This window comes from Leopardus geoffroyi, chromosome B1 (assembly GCF_018350155.1).
Source record: "Leopardus geoffroyi isolate Oge1 chromosome B1, O.geoffroyi_Oge1_pat1.0, whole genome shotgun sequence".
NCBI lineage: Eukaryota > Metazoa > Chordata > Mammalia > Carnivora > Felidae > Leopardus > Leopardus geoffroyi.
The window spans coordinates 44,424,042-44,444,339 of record NC_059327.1 but is presented as its reverse complement, the minus strand read 5'-3'; the positions used below and the strand labels follow the sequence as shown (position 1 = coordinate 44,444,339).

The following is a 20,298-nucleotide window of genomic DNA, read 5'->3' as shown; positions in this document are numbered from 1 at the left end:
AGGGGACGCAGCTGTGCGCTCTTCCTTTTCCGCAAGACGCAGAGCTCTACAGTTGGCGCCTGGCACGCGCGGACCCTGGAGGCTCCTCTCCATGGAAGCAGGCTTCTTCTGGGCCCTGTTCTGCGTGCTTATTACCTCCTCAGGGTTAGAGGCTAGAGCCCTCAGGGGGAGAGAATGAAGGAGTGACGGCAGCAGCCTGACTGGGGGCCAGCGGCACCCTTAGGAAGGGTGAAGGCCCTGCACACATGGACCCCTGCACCCTTACTAGCTGGGTGACGTGGATTGGGCAGGTTACCGATGCTCACCAAGACAGGAGATGTTGGACGTAAAGTGCTTCGAAGGGTACAGCTCCAGATGAGCATTCAGCATCCATTAGCTAGGATGGTAATGGTCATGACTACAGTCTGGACTCATTGGAAGAACCAGATGTGTTTACAGACCATTTACTCAACCTAAGTCCCAATGTTTCCAGTGTCCTGGGCTGGGTTACAAGGAAAACAGTCCCCTAAGAACAAAAGGTGAAAATGTATTCCCTCCCATGTTAACTCCACCGGAAAGTGCACCATTATCGAAATACTGATTTTATTTTTTTAATATTTATTTATTTGAGAGAGAGAGCACAAGCTGGGGAGAGGCAGAGTGAGAGAGAGATGGAGACACCAAATCTGAAGCAGGTTCCAGGCTCCGGGCTTCCAGCTGTCAGCACAGAGCCCATTGCAGGGCTACCAACCAGAACAGCGAGATCCCGAAGAGTGAGATCATGACGTGAGCCGAAGTCTGTGGCTCGACCAACTGAGCCACCCAGGAACCCCTCTAAATACTGATTTTAGACTTCCACCCGCAGACCATCACTTTCTACATTTCTCTGCTTCCAAGATTTCTAATGGACTGGCCCCCATGACCTCTCCACTTTGTATCACTCCTATCTTTTTTTTTTAACTGACATCATCAATTGCACATATTTAAAGTGTACAATTTGTGGGGCGCCTGGATGGCTCAGTTAAGCCACCAACTCTTGATTTTGGCTCACATCATGTTCTCAGGTTGGTGAGATCAAGCCCTGCTTTAGGATTCTCTCTTTCTCTATCTCTGACCCTCTCTCCCTCTCTCAAAATAAATAAATAAACATTTTTTAAAAGTATACATTTGATACGCTTTGACATATGCACACACCTGTGAAATCATCACTATGACCAGGGTAGTGAACATATCTACCACCTCCAAGAGTTTTCTTGTGTCAATTGGTAACCCCTCCCCCTCAGGCCACCACTGATCTTTTTGTTACTATGGCTTAGATTGCATTTTCTAGAATATTATACCAATGGAATCATACAGTATGCACTTTTTTGTCTAGCTTCTTTTACCCAGCATAACTATTTGGTGATTCAGTCACGTTGTGTATATCGATAGTTGATTTATTTTCATTGCTAAGTAGTGTTCCATCTTATAGGCATACTGCAATTTGTAAATCTGTCTAAATCCATTCACCTGTTCATGAGCATTTATTCCAGTTGTTTCTGGTTATTGGCTATTACAAATAAAACCACCATGAACATTCATGTACGAGATTCTGTATGGACATGTTTTTCTTTTTCGCTTGGGTAAATACCTAATAGAGCAATAGTTGTATCATACGGTAAGTAGTGTTTAACTCCTTACAAAACTGCCAAAGCGTTTTCCAAAGTGATAGTATTGTCTTACATTCCCAGGAGCACTCTATGAGAATTTCTGTTTTTCCACATCCTCACCAACACTTAGTATGGTCAGTCATTTAATTCGTATTTCCTTAGTGACTCCTTATTGACTACTGACGCTGGGCATCTTTTCATATGCTTTATTTGCCATGTGTATATCTATTTTTTCCTTGGCAATGTATCTGTTCAAATCTTTTGCCCACTTAAAAAATTGTGTTGTTTTCTTATTATGAAGTTTTTAGAGTCATTTATATATTCTAGATATAAGTCCTTTATCAGATAGGCGATTTGCAAATATTTTGTCTCAGTCCGTGATTGTCTTTTCATTCTGTCAACAATGACTTCAAATAGCAGAAATGTTTCATTTTGATAAATTCAAATGTGTCTATTCTTTCTTTTATGGATCATTCTTTGATATTGTATCTCAGAAATCTTTGTGTAACCCAAGGTCGCAAATTTTCTCCTGTGCGTTCTACAAGTTTCTATTTTTAGGTTTTACATTTTCCATTGAGGCCTATGATCCATGTTGAGTTCAATTTTATATATGGTGCAAGGTACGGATTGAAGTTATTTTCCTTTTTTTCTTCTTTCTTTTTCTTTTCTTTCTTTTTTTTTTTTTTCCATAGGATATCCGACATGTCAGCCCCTTCCGTTGCATTACTTTTTCCTCTTCATTAAAAATCAGTTTTCCATGTGTATGTGTATGATCATTTCTGAAGCTCTCTTCTGGTCTACCTTTACACCAATACCACCCCATCTTGATTAGTATAGCTTTATAAAACTTCAAATCAAGTAGTGTTAGTCCTCAAACTTGGTTGTTTTTCAAAATTGGCTATTCTAGGGCCTTTGCATTTCCACATGAAGTTTGTTTGTTAATTGGTTTTATATTCCCCTTCCCTCCGACCCACCTCCCCTCTGGCAACCATCAGTTTGTTCTCTTAAGAGTCCACTTTGTGGGGCGCGTGGGTGGCTCAGTTGGTTAAGCGTCCAACTTTGGCTCAGGTCATGATCTCACCGTTCGTGGGTTTGAGCCCCGCCTTGGGAACCCGGAGCCTTCTCCAGATTCTGTGTCTCCCTCTGTCTTTGCTCCGCCCCTGCTCACACTCTGTCTCTCTTTCTCTCAAAAAGAAATAAAACATTTAAAAAAAAAAAAAAGGAGTCTGTTTTGTTTTTTTAGATTCCACACATGAATGAAATCAAATGGTTTTTGTCTTTCTTGGTCTGACTCACTGTTGGTTTTTAAGACTATGCAGAGCTAGAGAGGGGGGATGCAAACACATTAGCTTAAAACCCCACAAAGCTCACTGCTCTAATCAAGAGTGAGGGGTTTCCAGGGTGGCTCAGTCAATTAAGCTTCGGACTCTTGATTTCAGCTCAGGTCATGATCTCTCAGTTTGTGACTTCGAGCCCCACATTGGGCTCCAGGCTGGCAGTGCAGAACCTGTTTGGGTTTCTGTCACTCCCTCTCTCTCTGCTTCTCCCCCACCTACTCCCTCTCTATCAAAATAAATAAATGAACTAAAAAAAAAAAAGAATCAGCTGGGTTTTTTTGAATAAACAGTCCCGGGATGGCTGCAAACCTTTGACTAATTTCCAGAATTATGAAAAAGTTGTTTCTGTTCAATGTTGCCGGTTTCTCATCGTTTTTACAGAGGAGAGAATCTTCAGAGGTCCTTACTGCACAATTTTCACCAATGTCACTTCCTCCCCTCTTGTCTTAACTTTCCTTCACAGACAGCCCTGGTGCCAGGGTCCAGACAACAGTGGCTGCCTATAAAATCTCATGACCCTCTTGCCTTTTTCTCCTCTGCCCTACTCTTCACTGCAGGATTCCTGGCCTGATCACACTGGGTTACCCTCCTTCTCTGAGTCTGCATGTAAGTAGCTGAATTTTGGGGCACCTGCGTAGCTCAGACGTTTGAGCCTCTGACTCTTGATTTCAGCTCAGGCCATGATCCTAGGGTTATGAGATCAAGCCCCACATCAGGCTCTACACTGACAGCATGGAACCTGCTTGGGAATTTCTCTCTCCTTCTGCCCCTCTCCCCTGCTCGTGTACTGTGTGTGTGTGTGTGTGTGTAAAATAAAAAATAAAAAATTTTTAAATTAGGGGCGCCTGGGTGGCTTGGTTGGTTGGGCATCTGACTTCGGCTCAGGTCTTGAACAGTCTGTGGGTTCAAGCCCCACGTTGGGCTCTGTGCTGACAGCTCAGAGCCTGGAGCCTGCTTTGGATTCTGTGTCTCCCTCTCTCTCTGTGCCTCCCCTGTTCATGCTCTGTCTCTCTCTGTCTCAAAAAATAAATAAAAACATTTAAAAAATTTTTTTAATTAAAAAAAAAGTAGCTGAATTTTGCTGGAGAAAACCATATAACTGACCTCAAATGGGCACTCAGCACAGGCAGACAGTCTTATTACAATTAATTAATACTCTTTCCCAGTCTTAAAGACAAGCAGAGAAATGCGTATTGATTCCTGATTTTTCAATTCCTATGCATTATCACAGACTATCTCATTTCCTGCCTTTGAATGCTGATGAGATTAACTGTTCATCCTTCCTGTCTGCTGAATCTTTCTCCACACTCTTGCCAGTTATTTTAGTTTGCATTCTTTAATTCATGATGAACAACAATTTTTCCAGGTTGAAAATTTCCTTTTTAGCACATTTCTTGCTTATATCCTAAGTCCTTTAATAAATTGCTTGTTTATGTCCATTTTTCCATCAAAGTATTTTTTTCAAGATTTTGTTTTTAAGTAATCTCTACACTCAATATGGGGCTTGAACTTACAACCCCAAGATCAAAAGTCGCATGCTCTACCAACTGAGCCAGCCAAGCACCCCAAGGTATTCTTTTTCTTGATGTCATATATGTTGCATATCAATAAGTGTGTATGTGTGTGTGTGTGTGTGTGTGTGTGTGTGTTTTACTTTGGAGCTAATAGCAAATGCTATTGGTCAGAACTGGTGTTTCTTAATGACATTTAAAGAGCTCAACTCATAATGTCCTATACCTTTTTGTATCCCCCTGAGCTAAAAATGTTCCTCATACAAAACATAAAGGAGGCTCAAAATTTACTGTGGATGATGACTGAAATGATACAGGAATATCTTAGAACAAAAGTTTCCTAATTCCCAAAGGCTGCTTTCTAGAGAAGCCACCTTGGCAAGTGCTTGACATAGTCTTATAGAATTTAAGAGCCAGAAGAAAGTTTAGGTGATCCTCTATTTCATTCTGGACAATGTAAGAAAACTTAAGGTAATTTAAGAAATTAAATTTAAAAATTTAAGAAGTCTGGGAAGGGGTGCCTGGGTGGCTCAGGGGGTTAAGCGGCCAACTCTTCATTTCAGCTCAGGTTGTGATCTTACAGTTCCTGAGTTCTAGCCCCACATCGGGCTCTTCCCTGACAGTGTGAAACCTGCTTGGGATTCTCTCTCCCTCTCTCTCTGTCCCTCCCCTGCTTGTGCTCTCTCTCCCAAAATAATATATATATATATATTATCAATAAATATAATAAAATAATATATAAATAAATAATAAATAAATAATGTATAAATATAAATAATATATAAAATAAATAAATAATATATAAATAAATAATATATAAATAAATAAAATAATATATATTATATATATCAATGTTTGTTTAATATATATATCAATGTCATATATATATATATTTAAGGAAGTCTGGGGAATAATAAAGTTTTCAGGTAAGAAAAGATCTTGAGAAAATCTTATTCCAACCTATCATTTATTTTTTTTCCAACCTATCATTTATCAAATGAGCTCCCAAAGAAGGAAATGACTCGTCAAAGATACACATCTCATTAGAATCTCACTGGTTATTCATGTCATGAATGGACTTCAAACTACAAAGTTAGACTCTAGTCTGGAGAGATAAAAGCCAGATGCATACAGAATGTGGAGAGGGTAAATGTTCATACTTCTTGAAGCTGAAACATTCCAATTTGAGATTAACCAGTGAGATATTATTTATGTTTAGTAGTCCACTGTTTAAGAAAAGTTAGGAATACTTACCCACATGCACTTAGACATTTGATTACATTTTAAACAAAATAGAAGAATAAACCATAAAACATTTACAAAAGTTATCTATGAAAGACAAGGAAGTAGCATGGAAGGTACAGTAAAAAAATAAAATTAAAAATTAAAAAAAAAAAAAAAAACTTGGGCACCTGGGTGGCTCAGTCAGTTAAGCATCTGACTTTGACTCAGGTCACAATCTTGCAATTTGTGAGTTCAAGCCCCTCATCAGGCTCTGTGCTGACAGCTGGGAGCCTGGAGCCTGCTTCGGATTCTGTGTCTTCCTCTATCTTTTCCCCTCCCCCCCCCCCCCACCTCTCTCGTGCGTGCGCGTTCTCTTTCTCTCCCAAAGATAAATATTAAAAAAATCTTTAACTCTTGGGGCGCCTGGGTGGCGCAGTCGGTTAAGCGTCCGACTTCAGCCAGGTCACGATCTCGCGGCCCTTGAGTTCGAGCCCCGCGTCAGGCTCTGGGCTGATGGCTCAGAGCCTGGAGCCTGTTTCCGATTCTGTGTCTCCCTCTCTCTCTGCCCCTCCCCCGTTCATGCTCTGTCTCTCTCTGTCCCAAAAAAAATAAATACACGTTGAAAAAAAAAAATTAAAAAAAAAAATCTTTAACTCTTAAACACAGAAAACAAACTGAGGGTTGCTGGATGGGTTTAGGGTAGGGGGATGGGCCAAATGGGCAAGGGGCATTAAGGAGGACACCTGTTGGGATGAGAACTGGGTGTTATATCTAAGGGATGAATCACGCTCTGCCCCCAAAATCATTACTGCACTATATGTTAACAAACTTGAATGTAAATTTAAAATAAATAAATAAATATTTTTAAAATCTTTAAAAAATAAAACAGGGGCGCCTGAGTGACTCAGTCAGTTAAGCGCGCAACTTCAGCTCAGGTCACGATCTTGCAGTTTGTGGCTCCCAGCCCCACGTCAGGCTCTGTGCTGACAGCTAGGAGCCAACAGCTCAGAGCCTGGATCCTGCTTCAGATTCTATGTCTCCGTCTCTCTCTCTGCCCCTCCCCACTCACGCTCTGTCTCTCTGTTTCTCTCAAAAATAAACATTAAAAAATTTAATGAAATAAATTTAAAAACATAAAAAACAAAACAAGCACTAATCTTAAAAAATTTATTTTAAGAAGTCCAAGTGTAGGACAATCAGGAATGAAGATAAATGATATTACATATGTGGACGTGTGATATATTGGATGTATGTTGATAGGAAGTAATTGTTGGTTTGGAGGTGTGTAATGTTGGTATTATGGCTATTTTAAAAAGAGGAGCCCTTGTCTTTTAGGAGTACATACTAAATACAGATTAAAGTATGTAACAGTTTGTTTCAAAATAATTTGGAAGTATGCCTGGAGAGATAGAAGAAACAGATTGGCCGTGATTTGGTCATTGAAGGTGGATATGGCTACAAGGGGGGTTCATTATATAATTCTTCCTACTGTGTTTGAAAATATTCATAATAAAAATTTTAAACTCATTAATACTTTAAACAAAGAGTAGTGGGGTGCCTAGGTGACTCGGTTGAGTGTCCAACTTCGGTTCAGGTCATGATCTCTCTGTTGGTGGGTTCAAACCCCACATCGGGCTCTGTGCTGACAGCTCAGAACCTGGAACCTGCTTCAGATTCTGTGTCTCTCTCTTGCTCTGCCCCTCCCCTGCTCACACTCTGTCTCTCTTTCTCAAAAATAAATAAAAATTGGGGTCTATCCACCAAGAAGACCTAACAGTTATAAACATTTATGTGCCAAATGTGGAAGCACCCTAATATATCAATTAATCACAAGCATAAAGAAACTCATTGATAGTAATACCATAATAGTAGGAGACTTCAACACCCCACTCACAGCAATGGACAGATTAATCAAAAAACCAACAAGTAAACAATGGCTTTGAATGACACACTGGACCAGATGGACTTAACAGATATATTCAGAACATTTCATCCTAAAGGAGTGGAATTACATTCTTCTCCACTGCGTATGGAACGTTCTACAGAAGAGACCACATACTGGGACAAAAATCAGCCCTCAGCAAGTACAAAAAGATTGAGATCATATCATGCATACTTTCAGACCACAACACTATGAAACTAGAAATCAACCACAAGAAAAAATTTGGGAAGGTAACAAATACTTGGAGACTAAAGAACATCCTACTAAAGAATGAATGGGCTAACCACAAAGTAAAAGAGGAAATTAAAAAGTATATGGAAGCCAATGAAAATGATAACACCACAACCCAAAAACCTCTGGGACGCAGCATAGGCAGTCATAAGAGGAAAGTATATTGCAATCCAGGCCGTCCTGAAGAAGGAAGAAAGATCTCAGATACACAACCTAACCTTATGCCTTAAAGAGCTGGAAAAAGAACAGCAAATAAAACCCAAAACCAGCAGAAGACAGGAGATAATAAAGATTAGAGCAGAAATAAATGCTATCAAAACCAAAAAAAAAAAAAAAAAAAAAAAACAGTAGAACAGATCAATGAAACCAGAAGCTGGTTCTTTGAAAGAATTAACAAAATTGAGAAACCACTAGCCAGCTTGATCAAAAAGAAAAAGGAAAGGACCCAAATAAATAAAATCAAGAATGAAAGAGGAGAGATCACAACCAACACAGCAGAAATAAAAATAGTAATAAAAGAATATTATGAGCAATTATATGCCAATAAAATGGGCAATCTGAGGGCGCCTGGGTGGCTCAGTAGGTTGAGCATCTGACTTCAGCTCAGGTCAGGATCTCACGGTCTGTGAGTTCGAGCCCCACATCAGGCTCTGTGCTGACAGCTCAGAGACTGGAGCCTGCTTCGGATTCTGTGTCTCCCTCTCTCTCTGTCCCTCCCCCACTCATGCTCTGTCTCTCTCTCAAAAATAAACAAACATTTTTAAAAAATGGGCAATCTGGAAGAAATGGACAAATTTCTAGAAACATATATGCTACCAAAACTGAAACAGGAAGAAATAGAAAATTTGAACAGACCCATAACCAGTAAAGAAATTGAATTAGTGATCAAAAATCTCCCAAAAAACAAGAGTTCAGAGCCAGATGGCTTTCCAGAGGAATTCTACCAAACACTTAAGGAAGAGTTAACACCTATTCTCTTGAAGCTGTTCTAAAAAATAGAAATGGAAGGAAAACTTCCAAACTCTTTCTATGAGGCCAGCATTACCTTGATTCCAAAACAGACAGAGACCCTACGAAAAAAGGAGAACTATAGACCAATTTCCCTGATGAACATGGATGCAAAAATCCTCAACAAGATATTAGCCAACCAGATCCAACAATACATTAAAAAAATTATTCACCACAACCAAGTGGGATTTATGCCTGGGATGCAGGGCTGGTTCAATATCCACAAAACAATTAACATGATTCATCACATCAATAAAAGAAAGGACAAGAACCATATTATCCTCTCAATAGATGCAGAAAAAGCATTTGACAAAATACAGCATCCTTTCTTGATAAGCACCCTCAAGAAAGTAGGGACAGAAGGATCATACCTCGAGATCATAAAAGCCATATATGAATGACCCAACGCTAATATCATCCTCAGTGCGGAAAAACTGAGAGTTTTCCCCCTAAGGTCAGGAACAAGACAGGGATGTCCACTCTCACCACTGTTATTCAACATAGTATTGGAAGTCTTAGCCTCTGCAATCAGACAGCACAAAGAAATAAAAGACATCCAAATCGGATAGGAGGAGGTCAAACTTTCACGCTTGGCAGATGACATGATACTGTATATGGAAAACCCAAAATATTCCACCAAAAAACTCCTAGAACTGATTCATGAATTCAGCAAAGTTGCAGGATATAAAATCAATGCACAGAAATCAGTGAATAGGTGAATTCCTATTCACCAACAACGAAGCAACAGAAAAAGAAATCAAGGAATCAATCCAATTTACAGTTGCACCAAAAACCATAAAATAGCTAGGAATAAATCTAACCAAAGTGGTGAAAAATCTATACACTGAAAACTTTAGAAAGTTTATGAAAGAAATTGAAGAAGACACAAAAAAATGGGAAAAGATTTCATGCTCCTGGATAGGAAGAATAAATTGTGTTAAAATGTCAATACTACCCAAAACAATCTACATATTCAATGCAATCCCTATCAAAATAACACAAGCATTCTTCACAGAGCTAGAACAAATAATCCTAAAATTTGTATGGAACCAGAAAAGACCCTGAATAGCCAAAGCAATCTTGAAAAAGAAAACCAAAGCAGGAGCCATCACAATCCCAGGCTTCAAGCTACACTACAAAGCTGTAATCATCAAGACAGTATGGTACTGACACAAAAACAGACACTCAGATCAATGAAACAGAATAGAGAACCCAGAAATGGACCCACAAACGTATGGCCAACTAATCTCTGACAAAGCAGGAAAGAATATCCAATGGAATCAAGACAGTCTCTTCAGCAAGTGGTGCTGGGAAAACTGGACAGCGACATGCAGAAGAATGAACCTGGACCACTTTCTTACACCATACACAAAAATAAACTCAAAATGGATGAAAGACTTCAATGTAAGACAGGAAGCCATCAAAATCCTCGAGGAGAAAGCAGGAAAAAACCTCTTTGATCTTGGCCTCAGCAACTTCTTACTCAACATGTCTTTGGAAGCAGGGGAAACAAAAGCAAAATGAACTACTGGGACCTCATCAAAATAAAAACCTTCTGCACAGCAAAGGAAACAATCAGCAAAACTAAAAGGCAACCGACAGAATGGGAGAAGATATTTGCAAACGACATATCAGATAAAGGGTTAGTATCCAAAATCTATAAAGAACTTATCAAACTCAACACCCAAAAAACAAATAATCCAGTGAAGAAATGGGCAAAAGACATGAATAGACACTTCTCCAAAGAAGACATCCAGATGGCCAACTGACACATGAAAAAATGACCAACATCACTCATCATCAGGGAAATACAAATCAAAACCACACTGAGATATCACCTCACACCTGTCAGAATGGCTAACATTAACAACTCAAGCAACAGCAGATGTTGGCTAGGATTCAGAGAAATAGGATCTCTTTTGCGTTGTTGGTGGGAATGCAAGCTGATGCAGCCACTCTGGAAAACAGTATGGAGGTTCCTCAAAAAATGAAAAATAGAGCTACCCTACGACCCAGCAACTGCACTACTAGGTATTTATCTAAGGGATACAGGTGTGCTGTTTCGAAGGGACACATGCACCCCAATGTTTACAGCAACACTATCAACAATAGCCAAAGTATGGAAAGAGCCCATATGTCCATCGATGGATGAATGGATAAAGAAGATGTGGTATATATATACAATGGAGTATTACTCAGCAATCAAAAAGAATGAAATCTTGCCATTTGCAACTACGTGAATGGAACTGGAGGGTATTATGCTAAGTGAAGTTAGTCAATCAGAGAAAAACAAATATCATATGACTTCACCCATATGAGGACTTTAAGAGACAAAACAGATGAACATAAAGGAAGGGAAACAAAAATAATATAAAAACAGGGAGGGGGACAAAACATAAGAGACTTAAATATGGAGAACAGAGGGTTACATGAGGGTTTGTGAGAGGGGGGATGGGCTAAATGGGTAAGGGGCATTAAGGAATCTACTCCTGAAATCATTGTTGCACTATATGCTAACTAATTTGGATGTAAATTTTTAAAAAATAAAATTAAAAAATAAATCAAAATTTTAAAAAGGGGTGCCTGGGTGGCTTAGTCGGTTAAGTGGCTGACTTTGGCTCAGGTCATGATCTCGCAGTTCACAAGTTCAAGCCCCTCATCAGGCACTGTGCTGACAGCTCAGAGCCTGGAGCCTGCTTCAGATCTTGTGTCTCCCTCTCTCTCTGTCCCTCCCCTGCTCACACTCTGTCTCTCTGCCTCTCAAAAAAATGAATAAACGTTAAAAAATTTTTTTAAATAAATAAAAATAAAAATAAAAAATAAAATAAATTTTTGAGGAAAAAATAAATAAATAAAAATTAAAAATTAAAAAAAAAGTAATGATCAGGCATCTGATACTAAATAAGAGGTGATCAAGACAGAAACTAGTTTCAAGGAAGGCTTAAATGAACATTCAGTAAGAAATTTTTAAATGGGGTCCTGAAGTCAACTAGAAACAAAGTGTGGGAGGACAACTATTCCTCCCTCAAATGTTGCCAGAATCCTGGGCTGGGGGCATTAGAACCCCTTGTATCTCATGTAAGCCACTAGTAGAAAAGGTCACAGGCAGTGGTTTTGCTCTGCTAGTTCAATGCTTTCTAACCTATATAATCTAAAAGTCACTAGTATTATTTTCTTAGGCTCAGAATGTTGGGGAGAACCTGGTTGAATAAATTCTATCCTCATGCTAAAACACCTTTGAGAATGGTTAAAACATGCCACCCATATGCACCGAGGGTTCGTTCCTCTAGAGTTCTTCTGACATTCAGGCTAGAAGCCCTTAGAAGCTAAGGACCAAAGGAATCTTGAGAAGAACCTATAGGGATGCCTGGGTGGGTCAGTTGATTAAGTGACCAATTTTTTTTTTATTAACTTGTTTTATTATTATTTTTTTAATTTACATCCAAATTAGTTAGCATATACTGCAAAAATGATTTCAGGAGTAGATTCCTTAGTGCCCCTTACCCATTTAGCCCATCCCGCCTCCTACAAACCCTCATGTAACCCTCTGTCTGTTCTCCATATTTAAGTCTCTTATGTTTTGTCCCCTGCCTGTTTTTATATTATTTTTGTTTCCCTTCCCTTATGTTCATCTGTTTTGTCTCTTAAAGTCCTCATATGAGTGAAGTCATATGATATTTGTCTTTCTCTGACTGACTAATTTCGCTTAGAATAATACCCTCCAGTTCCCTCCACGTAGTTGCAAATGGCAAGATTTCATTCTTTTTGATTGCCAAGTAATACTCCATTGTGTGTGTGTGTGTGTGTGTGTGTGTGTGTGTGTGTGTGTATGTGTGTGTGTGTGTGTGTGTGTGTGTGTATACCACATCTTCTTTATCCATTCATCCATCGATGGACATTTGGGCTCCTTCCATACTTTGGCTATTGTCGATGGTGCTGCTATAAACATTGGGGTGCATGTGTCCCTTCTAAACAGCACACCTGTATCCCGTGGATAAATGCTTAGTAGTGCAGTTGCTGGGTCATAGGGTAGTTCTATTTTTCATTTTTTGAGGAACCTCCATACTGTTTTCCAGAGTGGCTGCACCAGCTTGCATTACCAAAGCGACCAATTCTTGATTTCAGCTCAGGTCATGATCCCAGGGTCATGGGATTTAACCCAACAATGGGCTCCACACTGAGCTTGGAAACTGCTTAAGATTCTCACTCTCCCTTTGCTTGTGCTCTCTCTCTCTCTCAAAAAAAAAAAAAAAAAAAAAAAAAGGCACCTGTGTGGTTCTGGAGAAAAAGGACTGGATTGTACCTGGTTTTTTTGCCTTCTCTTTATTTTCCCTTTGTTGCCCAGATACTATTATCTGAATGTTCATGACACCTTAAAATTCACACGTTGAAACCTAATCTTCAATGTGGTGGTGTTTGGATGTCGTTGGATCATAGAGGCAGAGCCCTCATAAATGGGATTAGTGTCCTTATAAAAGAAGCCCTAGGGAGATCCCCTGCTTCTTCCACAATGTGATATTACAGCTAGAAGATGCTGTTTATGAACCAGGAGGTGGGCCTTCACCAGACACCAAATTTCTTGGTATTTTGGTATAACAACCCAAACAAAGACACCACCAAATCAGGGCCTTAATATAGTATGTGTTCAATAAACATGAGATGGTCAATGAAGATAGACATTCCCTTTCTCTCTGGGCTTTTTTTCCTTGCTGATTCCAGACCAATGCTTCATAAATAGACAGAAAGAGAGAGTGCTTTGCAGAGAAATGAATTGCAGCAATGAATAATCAGCACAGAATTTTTGCAAAGACTAAAGCTTTTTATTCTGGCCAGAAGACATTGACTGTCTGAAGACATTACTGTGAGCCCTTGATGGAAAGGACAGCCTCATTGATGCTCTGAGTGATGTAATCTATATTGCAGGCATTGATGCAGGTGAAGTTGATCTGACCATCCTTGGGGATGTAGATATGCTTTTCCTTGACCAGGTACTCCACCTGTTCAGCTGGTGATAATCACAGGGTCTGAGATACAAAGGTGGCCACCTCTAACTCTCCTCTAGCCCAGGGTGGATTACAGAGAATAGGGAGTGTCAGCATTTCTGGGGATCCAGAAGGGTCTTTAAAGCAGCTCTACTTCCCTCAGGAAAGAATCAGACTCTGAGGTGAAGCTAGGGACAGGTCAGTGAAGTTTAATGCTCAATTATAAGCCCAAGGCCAGAAAGGGTGAGCTACCACCTCTTAGATACTTACAGTTGAGTCCAAGGTAGCTATGGGGCCCACTCTGGTCCGTGATGTGATCCCAGGAACCAGGGGTTCCCAGGAGCCGGAGCTTCTCCTTCACCTTTTCCTTGGTCAGCATGATGTCCTCTACAAGTCCTTTCAGGCTGTGCTTCCTGCGAAAGGAAAGACAGCAAGGAATTAAAGTATGAGGTTCTACCCTCCCCCTGCTCTCAACCTCCTCATTGCCATTCCATTCTTCTTCCCTTCATAAGCCCCAACCAGGGTGCCTGAGGGCACACTAGGAGAGCCAGGGATCTGGAATGATTATAAATAGGAGGAGAGTTTCAGCCCATATAAATTAAAGCAAGCCAAGCAGGCTTGTAGGCAGATTTTGCCAGAGTAGCAAACCCTTGATGCTGCCTAACCTCCTCCTGCAATCTGAAAGAGTTCAAATAATTCACTGGACTGTGTCCAAAAAGAATGTCCTCTTACCCCCTCCCCCAAGGTAAGGCAACTTTTGGCATGGCCCCTACAATTAGTACACAGTGGGTACTCAGCAAATGTTGACGAATGAATGGAGTCAAAGAGGCAAGGAAGAATCCTGTGAATTGGCAGGTCTACAGGTATGTCTAGAGGCTCTGCCATCCCCCTTCCTGCCCCCACCCTCTGCCCTTACCATTCTCCCTGAAGAGCAGGGTTACAGAGGATGGAGGTGATAATGCGAGCACCCCTACTGGGAGAGTTTAGCCACAGGGCCCGGGTGAGTGTCATCAGCTGGGAGAGGACACATAGCAGGAGCTGGTTGTTGAGTGCCACCACGACCAGGATCCCCACTCCCTCATCTGCAGCATTGAAACAGATAGCCCCTCAGTCTCCTCCTCCATTACCAGAGCCTTCCTTTATGACCCTACCTCCAACCTTGTAGAAGAGAGGGTTGGACTACAGGGCCCTCCTACTTGTAGCCTAGCCAAGCAGCTATCCAGGCCCCAGGAAGTTGCCAGAGGCTCTTCTTCCAGAAAAAGTAGCCATAAGTAAGTGTCTCAAGATGGGAGGCACTTGAAGGATCACTAAGTCCTACCCCTTCATCTTATAGCTGAGGAAACAGAGGCCCAAAGGGGCAAAATGATTTCACTGGAGTCAGTTTTAGTGGCTAGTTTTAGTAGCTGAATGGAGACAATATCACAGAACCTGACTTGTAGCTCGGTGTTCTTCCCATCTGCCTCCATGGTGCTCTCCCTGGAGGCCTTGGCTCTCTCCAGACGGTAGAGATGTCAAATACATCATTAGTGCCATGGCTGTGGCACCATTTGAGCACTAGGCCTTCCCTTGCCCTTCTCCCCATACTGTACCATAGATGCCAAAAGTCTTGGACAGAGACTGGCTGCAGAAGAATTCAAAACCTTGAGACACAAAGTATTGTAAGAAATTAGTATCTTCTTCCAGGTCCCCGGTGGATAAGCCTTGATAGGGAATGTCAAAAAATGGGAATATCTGCTTTCTCTGTAGGAGAAAGGAGAACAGGAAAAGGACAAGATTGGTGGAGGAGATGGTGGATGGTGAGAGGGAGGAAAGTCAGGTGGATACTGGCCTCACCTTCATGCTGGCCATCAACCTTGCCCACTGACTTTGTGTCAACTTGCAGTCACCAGTCTTCCCAATCACAAAGATACAGCCATGTGGGGCCTGCTGCAGGTAGACATTGTCTCATTAGGCATTTCCCCTACCAAGTGGGAGTGGTATCAGGGCCCATGGAGGAGAAGGGATCCTCCATGTTGGTTCCTACTAAACAGGCAAATCCAAGCCTAGGAAAGGTCTTTCATGATGACAGGGGTGGAGGGGAGGAAAGGAAAATAAAACTGTAATCAGGTGTGGGGAGAAGATTCTGAGCAGGGCCCCTCTACCTCCACCACATTGAGAAGCACGTTGGGGTCCACACGCAGCTTCTTGGGGTCCCAGAAGGAGTATTCGGAAACTTTAAAGCCCATGTCCTGGAAGACGAGTCCATGTGGCTCTGTGGGAACACAGCCCCCCTCCAGTTGGTACAGAAAAAATGGCGGCAGACATGCCAGAGAATGGGCCTCGAGGTCAATGGCTGAAGGTGGGACAATAACAGGAAAAGGACAAACATACTTGGCTCATCCACACCATTTTGTTCATGACAGAGAGTGAGAAGGACAACAGTGAAGATTGCAAATGGGGCAGGAATCAGGAACAGGGGAGAAGAATCTTCTGTCACCCTCACTTTGCATAATACTCACCTTTTCTAGAAGAAATAATGTAAACTACTTGAGAATCTTGACGCCAAATTTTGAGGAATTGGGCCCCAAGTTGGAAGGCACCATTGTCACCAACAGTGTGCACACCCCCTACCTACCAGCAGAAAATAAAACGAAATAACTCTTGAGGGGAGCTTGAGTGGCTTAGTCGGTTTAGCATCTGACTCTTGATGTTGATTCAGGTCATGATCTCACAGTTTGTGGGTTTGAGCCCCGAGTTGGACTCCATGCAGAAAGCATGGAGCCTGCTTGGGATTCTCTCTCTCCCTCTCTCTCTACTCCTCCCCTCATTCTCTCTCTCTCTCTCAAAATAAATACACTTTAAAAAAAGAATGAACTCTTTAAAAAAGAGTAATAGTGATATTAGTGCTGCCTCAAATCCAGACATTTCTTTTTTTTAGTGTTTATTTATTTATTTTGAGAGAGAGAGAGAGAGAGCATATGAGTGTGCAGGGGAGGGGCAGACAGGGAGAGAGAATCCCAAGCAGGCTCCACACTGTCAGCTCAGAGCTCCACATGGGGCTCTATCCCATGAACCGTGAGATCATGACCAGAGCCAAAATCAAGAGTCAGACGTTTAGCCGACTGAGCCACCCAAGCGCCCCCTGACTATTCCTTTCTCGAAAGAGCTTGTACATCAGCAGTGTGGTTCTTCAGGTTCTGATCCTGGCTCTGCCCTTCACGGACTAAGTCTCTGGACTCTGAGTCTCAGGGGTGTCCTCTGTCAATGCCAGGGAACCCTCCAAGGCCCCTTCCGGGTTTAAGACTGTACAACCCCAGAGCCCCACTCCCTGTATCTGGGTGAATAAACAAAGGGCCCTTCATCTCACCCTGTTCTCCACAATGACTTGGTTGTGCCTTCCAAAGAGGAGTTTCAAGGAGGCCTGGATGAATGATTTCATGCCCATCACCGGCATGTACTCGTAGTTCAGAGAGGGATCCTGTGCAATCTGCAGTCGGGTCTTGCGCACCACGGAAGAAACCCAGGGCTGGCCTTTGTTACTCATACAGACTGTGAGGGAAAACCACAGAGGGAGCTCTGGATGCCTTGCCTCGGGGCCTCCAGGTCTGGGCTCTGCAGATAGCCCACAAACAATTCATCTGTCTTGGCTTTCTTGGGGCTTTGGAAAGTTGCCTAGGAAAAGACAACTTTTTTCTTCCCTCCCCCTTATAAAACAACATGCCGTCAGTGAATGTGTATAATTTTTGTCTTTTTAAAGACAACTGAACCCTATGCCATTTTTTTTAAACCTATGTCACTTTCTTTAAAGTTTTTTGTTTTTGTTTTGTTTTGTTTTTTTGAGAGACACAGAGAGAGGGAGGGGCAGAGAGGGAATCCCAAGCATGCTCCACACTGTCAGGGGTCGAACTCACAAACTGTGAGATCATGACCTGAGCTGAAATCAAGAGCTGGAGGCTTAACTGACTGAGCCACCCAGGTGCCCCTAAATCTATGCCATTTTAAAGGGCAAAAATGATACACCACATGTGCCGTATATATACAAGACTAAACAAAGGTAACCCTGACTTTCACAGTGGCAAGGGCTGGCTGCATTTCACAAGAGTCCATTTTGGGAGCCAGTCTTAGTTCAGGAACAGAAAAGGGGAGAGGATCAGGGAAAAAGTATAGTGCCCAAGCAGACCCTGAAGCATAGAGCCAGGGTACAGGACATAGGTCTTACCCCATCCCTGGAAGTCCTAGTGAAAGGCAAAGGGCACAGAATGATCCAGGACATTTTCTGCTTTTTTCCAAAACCATGAGACATCTACCTTTATAGGCCAGGAACATCTTGTTAGGACAATCGTCTTGCTTGTAGGTCTTTAATAAGCTGCTCTCTAGCTTCTGGGCTAGGGGCACATCCAAGAACACTGAAAGGGTGGGCATCACTGAGATACAAGTATGGCCAAGCCTCTGCTGTCCCCTGCTCCTGCCCCAAAGCCTTCCCCCAAGCCTGGCCCAACCAGGGCTGCCTCTTTCCAGAACTGCAGCAAGTCCAATGCAGAGGCTCCAGATCGCTGGTTACCAGAGCAACAGAACCCTACAAATTCTGGTCTCTGAGGGGGTGATTCCCGAAGGCTATGGGAATATTCCATGGCAGTTGAGGATGATCCCCTGAGAGAGTGGGCAGAGAGCAGGGGGTGGGAGGACCTGGAATTACTAGGCACCTCTCTCTACCTCACTGCCTTCTCTTCCCTCAGTTGCCCAATCCAAAATAACAAGGCAGCCCCTTGGAAGAAAGGGCAAGGCAACGAGGCCCCTGGGCCAGGGGAGAGCTTCTCCTGCAGAAGTGAGAACCTCAGACCCAGCCATGACGCAAGTTGAGGGATACATTTCAAAAGTTTCTGCTTTCATTTTGCTAAGGGCCCCAGATTTTAAAAGGAATGGAAAGAGAGCACTGTTTTCTTCCACAGTTATTTTAAATAAGACTACTATGTTTAGAAACAGTATAATATGGGGTACCTGTGTGGCTCAGTTGGTTAAGCATCCAACTCTCCATCTTGGCTCAGGCCATGATCACAGTTTGTGATTTCAAGCCCCCCATCAGGCTTGTGCTGACAGTGCAGAGCCTGCTTGGGATTCTCTCTCTATAACTCCCTCGAGCACATGCTTACTTGCGCTCTCACTCTCTCTCAAAATCAATACATAAACTTCATTTTAAAATTTTAATTTAATTAAAAAAAAAAGAAACAGTATCATAGGCAGCTCAGTAAGCCAATCCTATTTTCTCTCAGTTCTAGAGCCAAGACTTCTACATGTGTTAACTGGTTCAGCAGTAGACCAAGCAGCAAGTGTAGATGGCAGATATCAAGGGCAGAAAGAGCCAGTCTCTGTAGGATCAGTCTTGCATTTTGCTTTCTTCTTTTATTTATTTTATCTTATCTTATTTTATTTTTTGGATTATTTATTTTGAGAGAGAGAGAGAGCAAGCAAGAGAGGGGCAGAGAGAGAGGGAGGGCTCGAACGGTGAGATTATGACCCAAGCTGAAACTAAGAGTCAGACACTTAACCAACTGAGCCACCCACACGTCCCTCTTCTTTTATTTTTCAAAAATAACTTTGCAAGCCTGGAGCCTGCTTCGGATTCTGTGTCTCCCTCTCTCTCTGCCCTTCCCCTGCTTGTATTCTCTCTCTCTCTCTCTCTCTCTCTCTCTCTCTCTCTCAAAAATAAACATTAAAAAAATTTTTTTAAAGGGATGCATGGGTGGCTCAGTCAGTTAAGTATCCGACTTCGGGTCAGATCATGATCTCACAGTTTGTGGGTTCGAGCCCTACATCCGGCTCTGTGCTGACAGCTAAGAGCCTGGAGCCTGCTTCAAATTCTGCCTTGTGACAAATGATTATGAAAATTATCCCTATTATGATAGAAAACCTTAAAACCCCAAAAAACTTTAATGAAGAGCACGGATTTCCTACAGTCAATTTATAACCACTATTAACATTTTGGTGTATCCCCTTCTGGTTTCTTTTCTATGATGTTTATGTCTTAAGGTAATTGATATCAAAATTTACATGTAATTTACATGAATTCCCACTTCACATTTCAGTTGTGAGAATTTTTTTTTTTAATTTTTTTTTTTTTTAAATTTTTTTTTTTTTCAACGTTTATTTATTTTTGGGACAGAGAGAGACAGAGCATGAACGGGGGAGGGGCAGAGAGAGAGGGAGACACAGAATCGGAAACAGGCTCCAGGCTCTGAGCCATCAGCCCAGAGCCCGACGCGGGGCTCGAACTCACGGACCGCGAGATCGCGACCTGGCTGAAGTCGGACGCTTAACCGACTGCGCCACCCAGGCGCCCCAGTTGTGAGAATTTTAACATGTGTGCCAATCAGAACTGTTTATGTTGCAAGTAATTAAAAAAAAAAAAAGCCCAGCCCAAAATAGCTTGAGCAGAGAGATCATTTATTGGCTCTAAAA

At 41.9% G+C, this 20,298-nt stretch overlaps 1 protein-coding gene across 2 annotated transcripts; it reads right to left on the bottom strand.

Moving 5' to 3' along the window:
* Positions 1 to 13,685: 13,685 nt before the first annotated feature.
* On the bottom strand, positions 13,686 to 18,389 carry GOT1L1 (glutamic-oxaloacetic transaminase 1 like 1). 2 transcript variants are annotated; one of them, XM_045460606.1, is made up of 9 exons: positions 18,150 to 18,389; positions 17,210 to 17,391; positions 16,362 to 16,473; positions 16,005 to 16,114; positions 15,697 to 15,789; positions 15,453 to 15,603; positions 14,780 to 14,945; positions 14,134 to 14,276; positions 13,686 to 13,886 (listed from the first exon to the last, which is right to left on the bottom strand). In XM_045460606.1, exons 1-9 carry the CDS (start codon positions 18,262 to 18,264, stop codon positions 13,738 to 13,740), a joined length of 1,221 nt encoding a protein of 406 aa, XP_045316562.1. In that variant the 5' UTR covers positions 18,265 to 18,389; the 3' UTR covers positions 13,686 to 13,737. The 2 variants fall into 2 exon arrangements, with proteins under 2 accessions (XP_045316562.1, XP_045316570.1); XM_045460614.1 differs by having other exon boundaries at positions 15,697 to 15,786.
* Between the last annotated feature and the right edge of the window lie 1,909 nt (positions 18,390 to 20,298).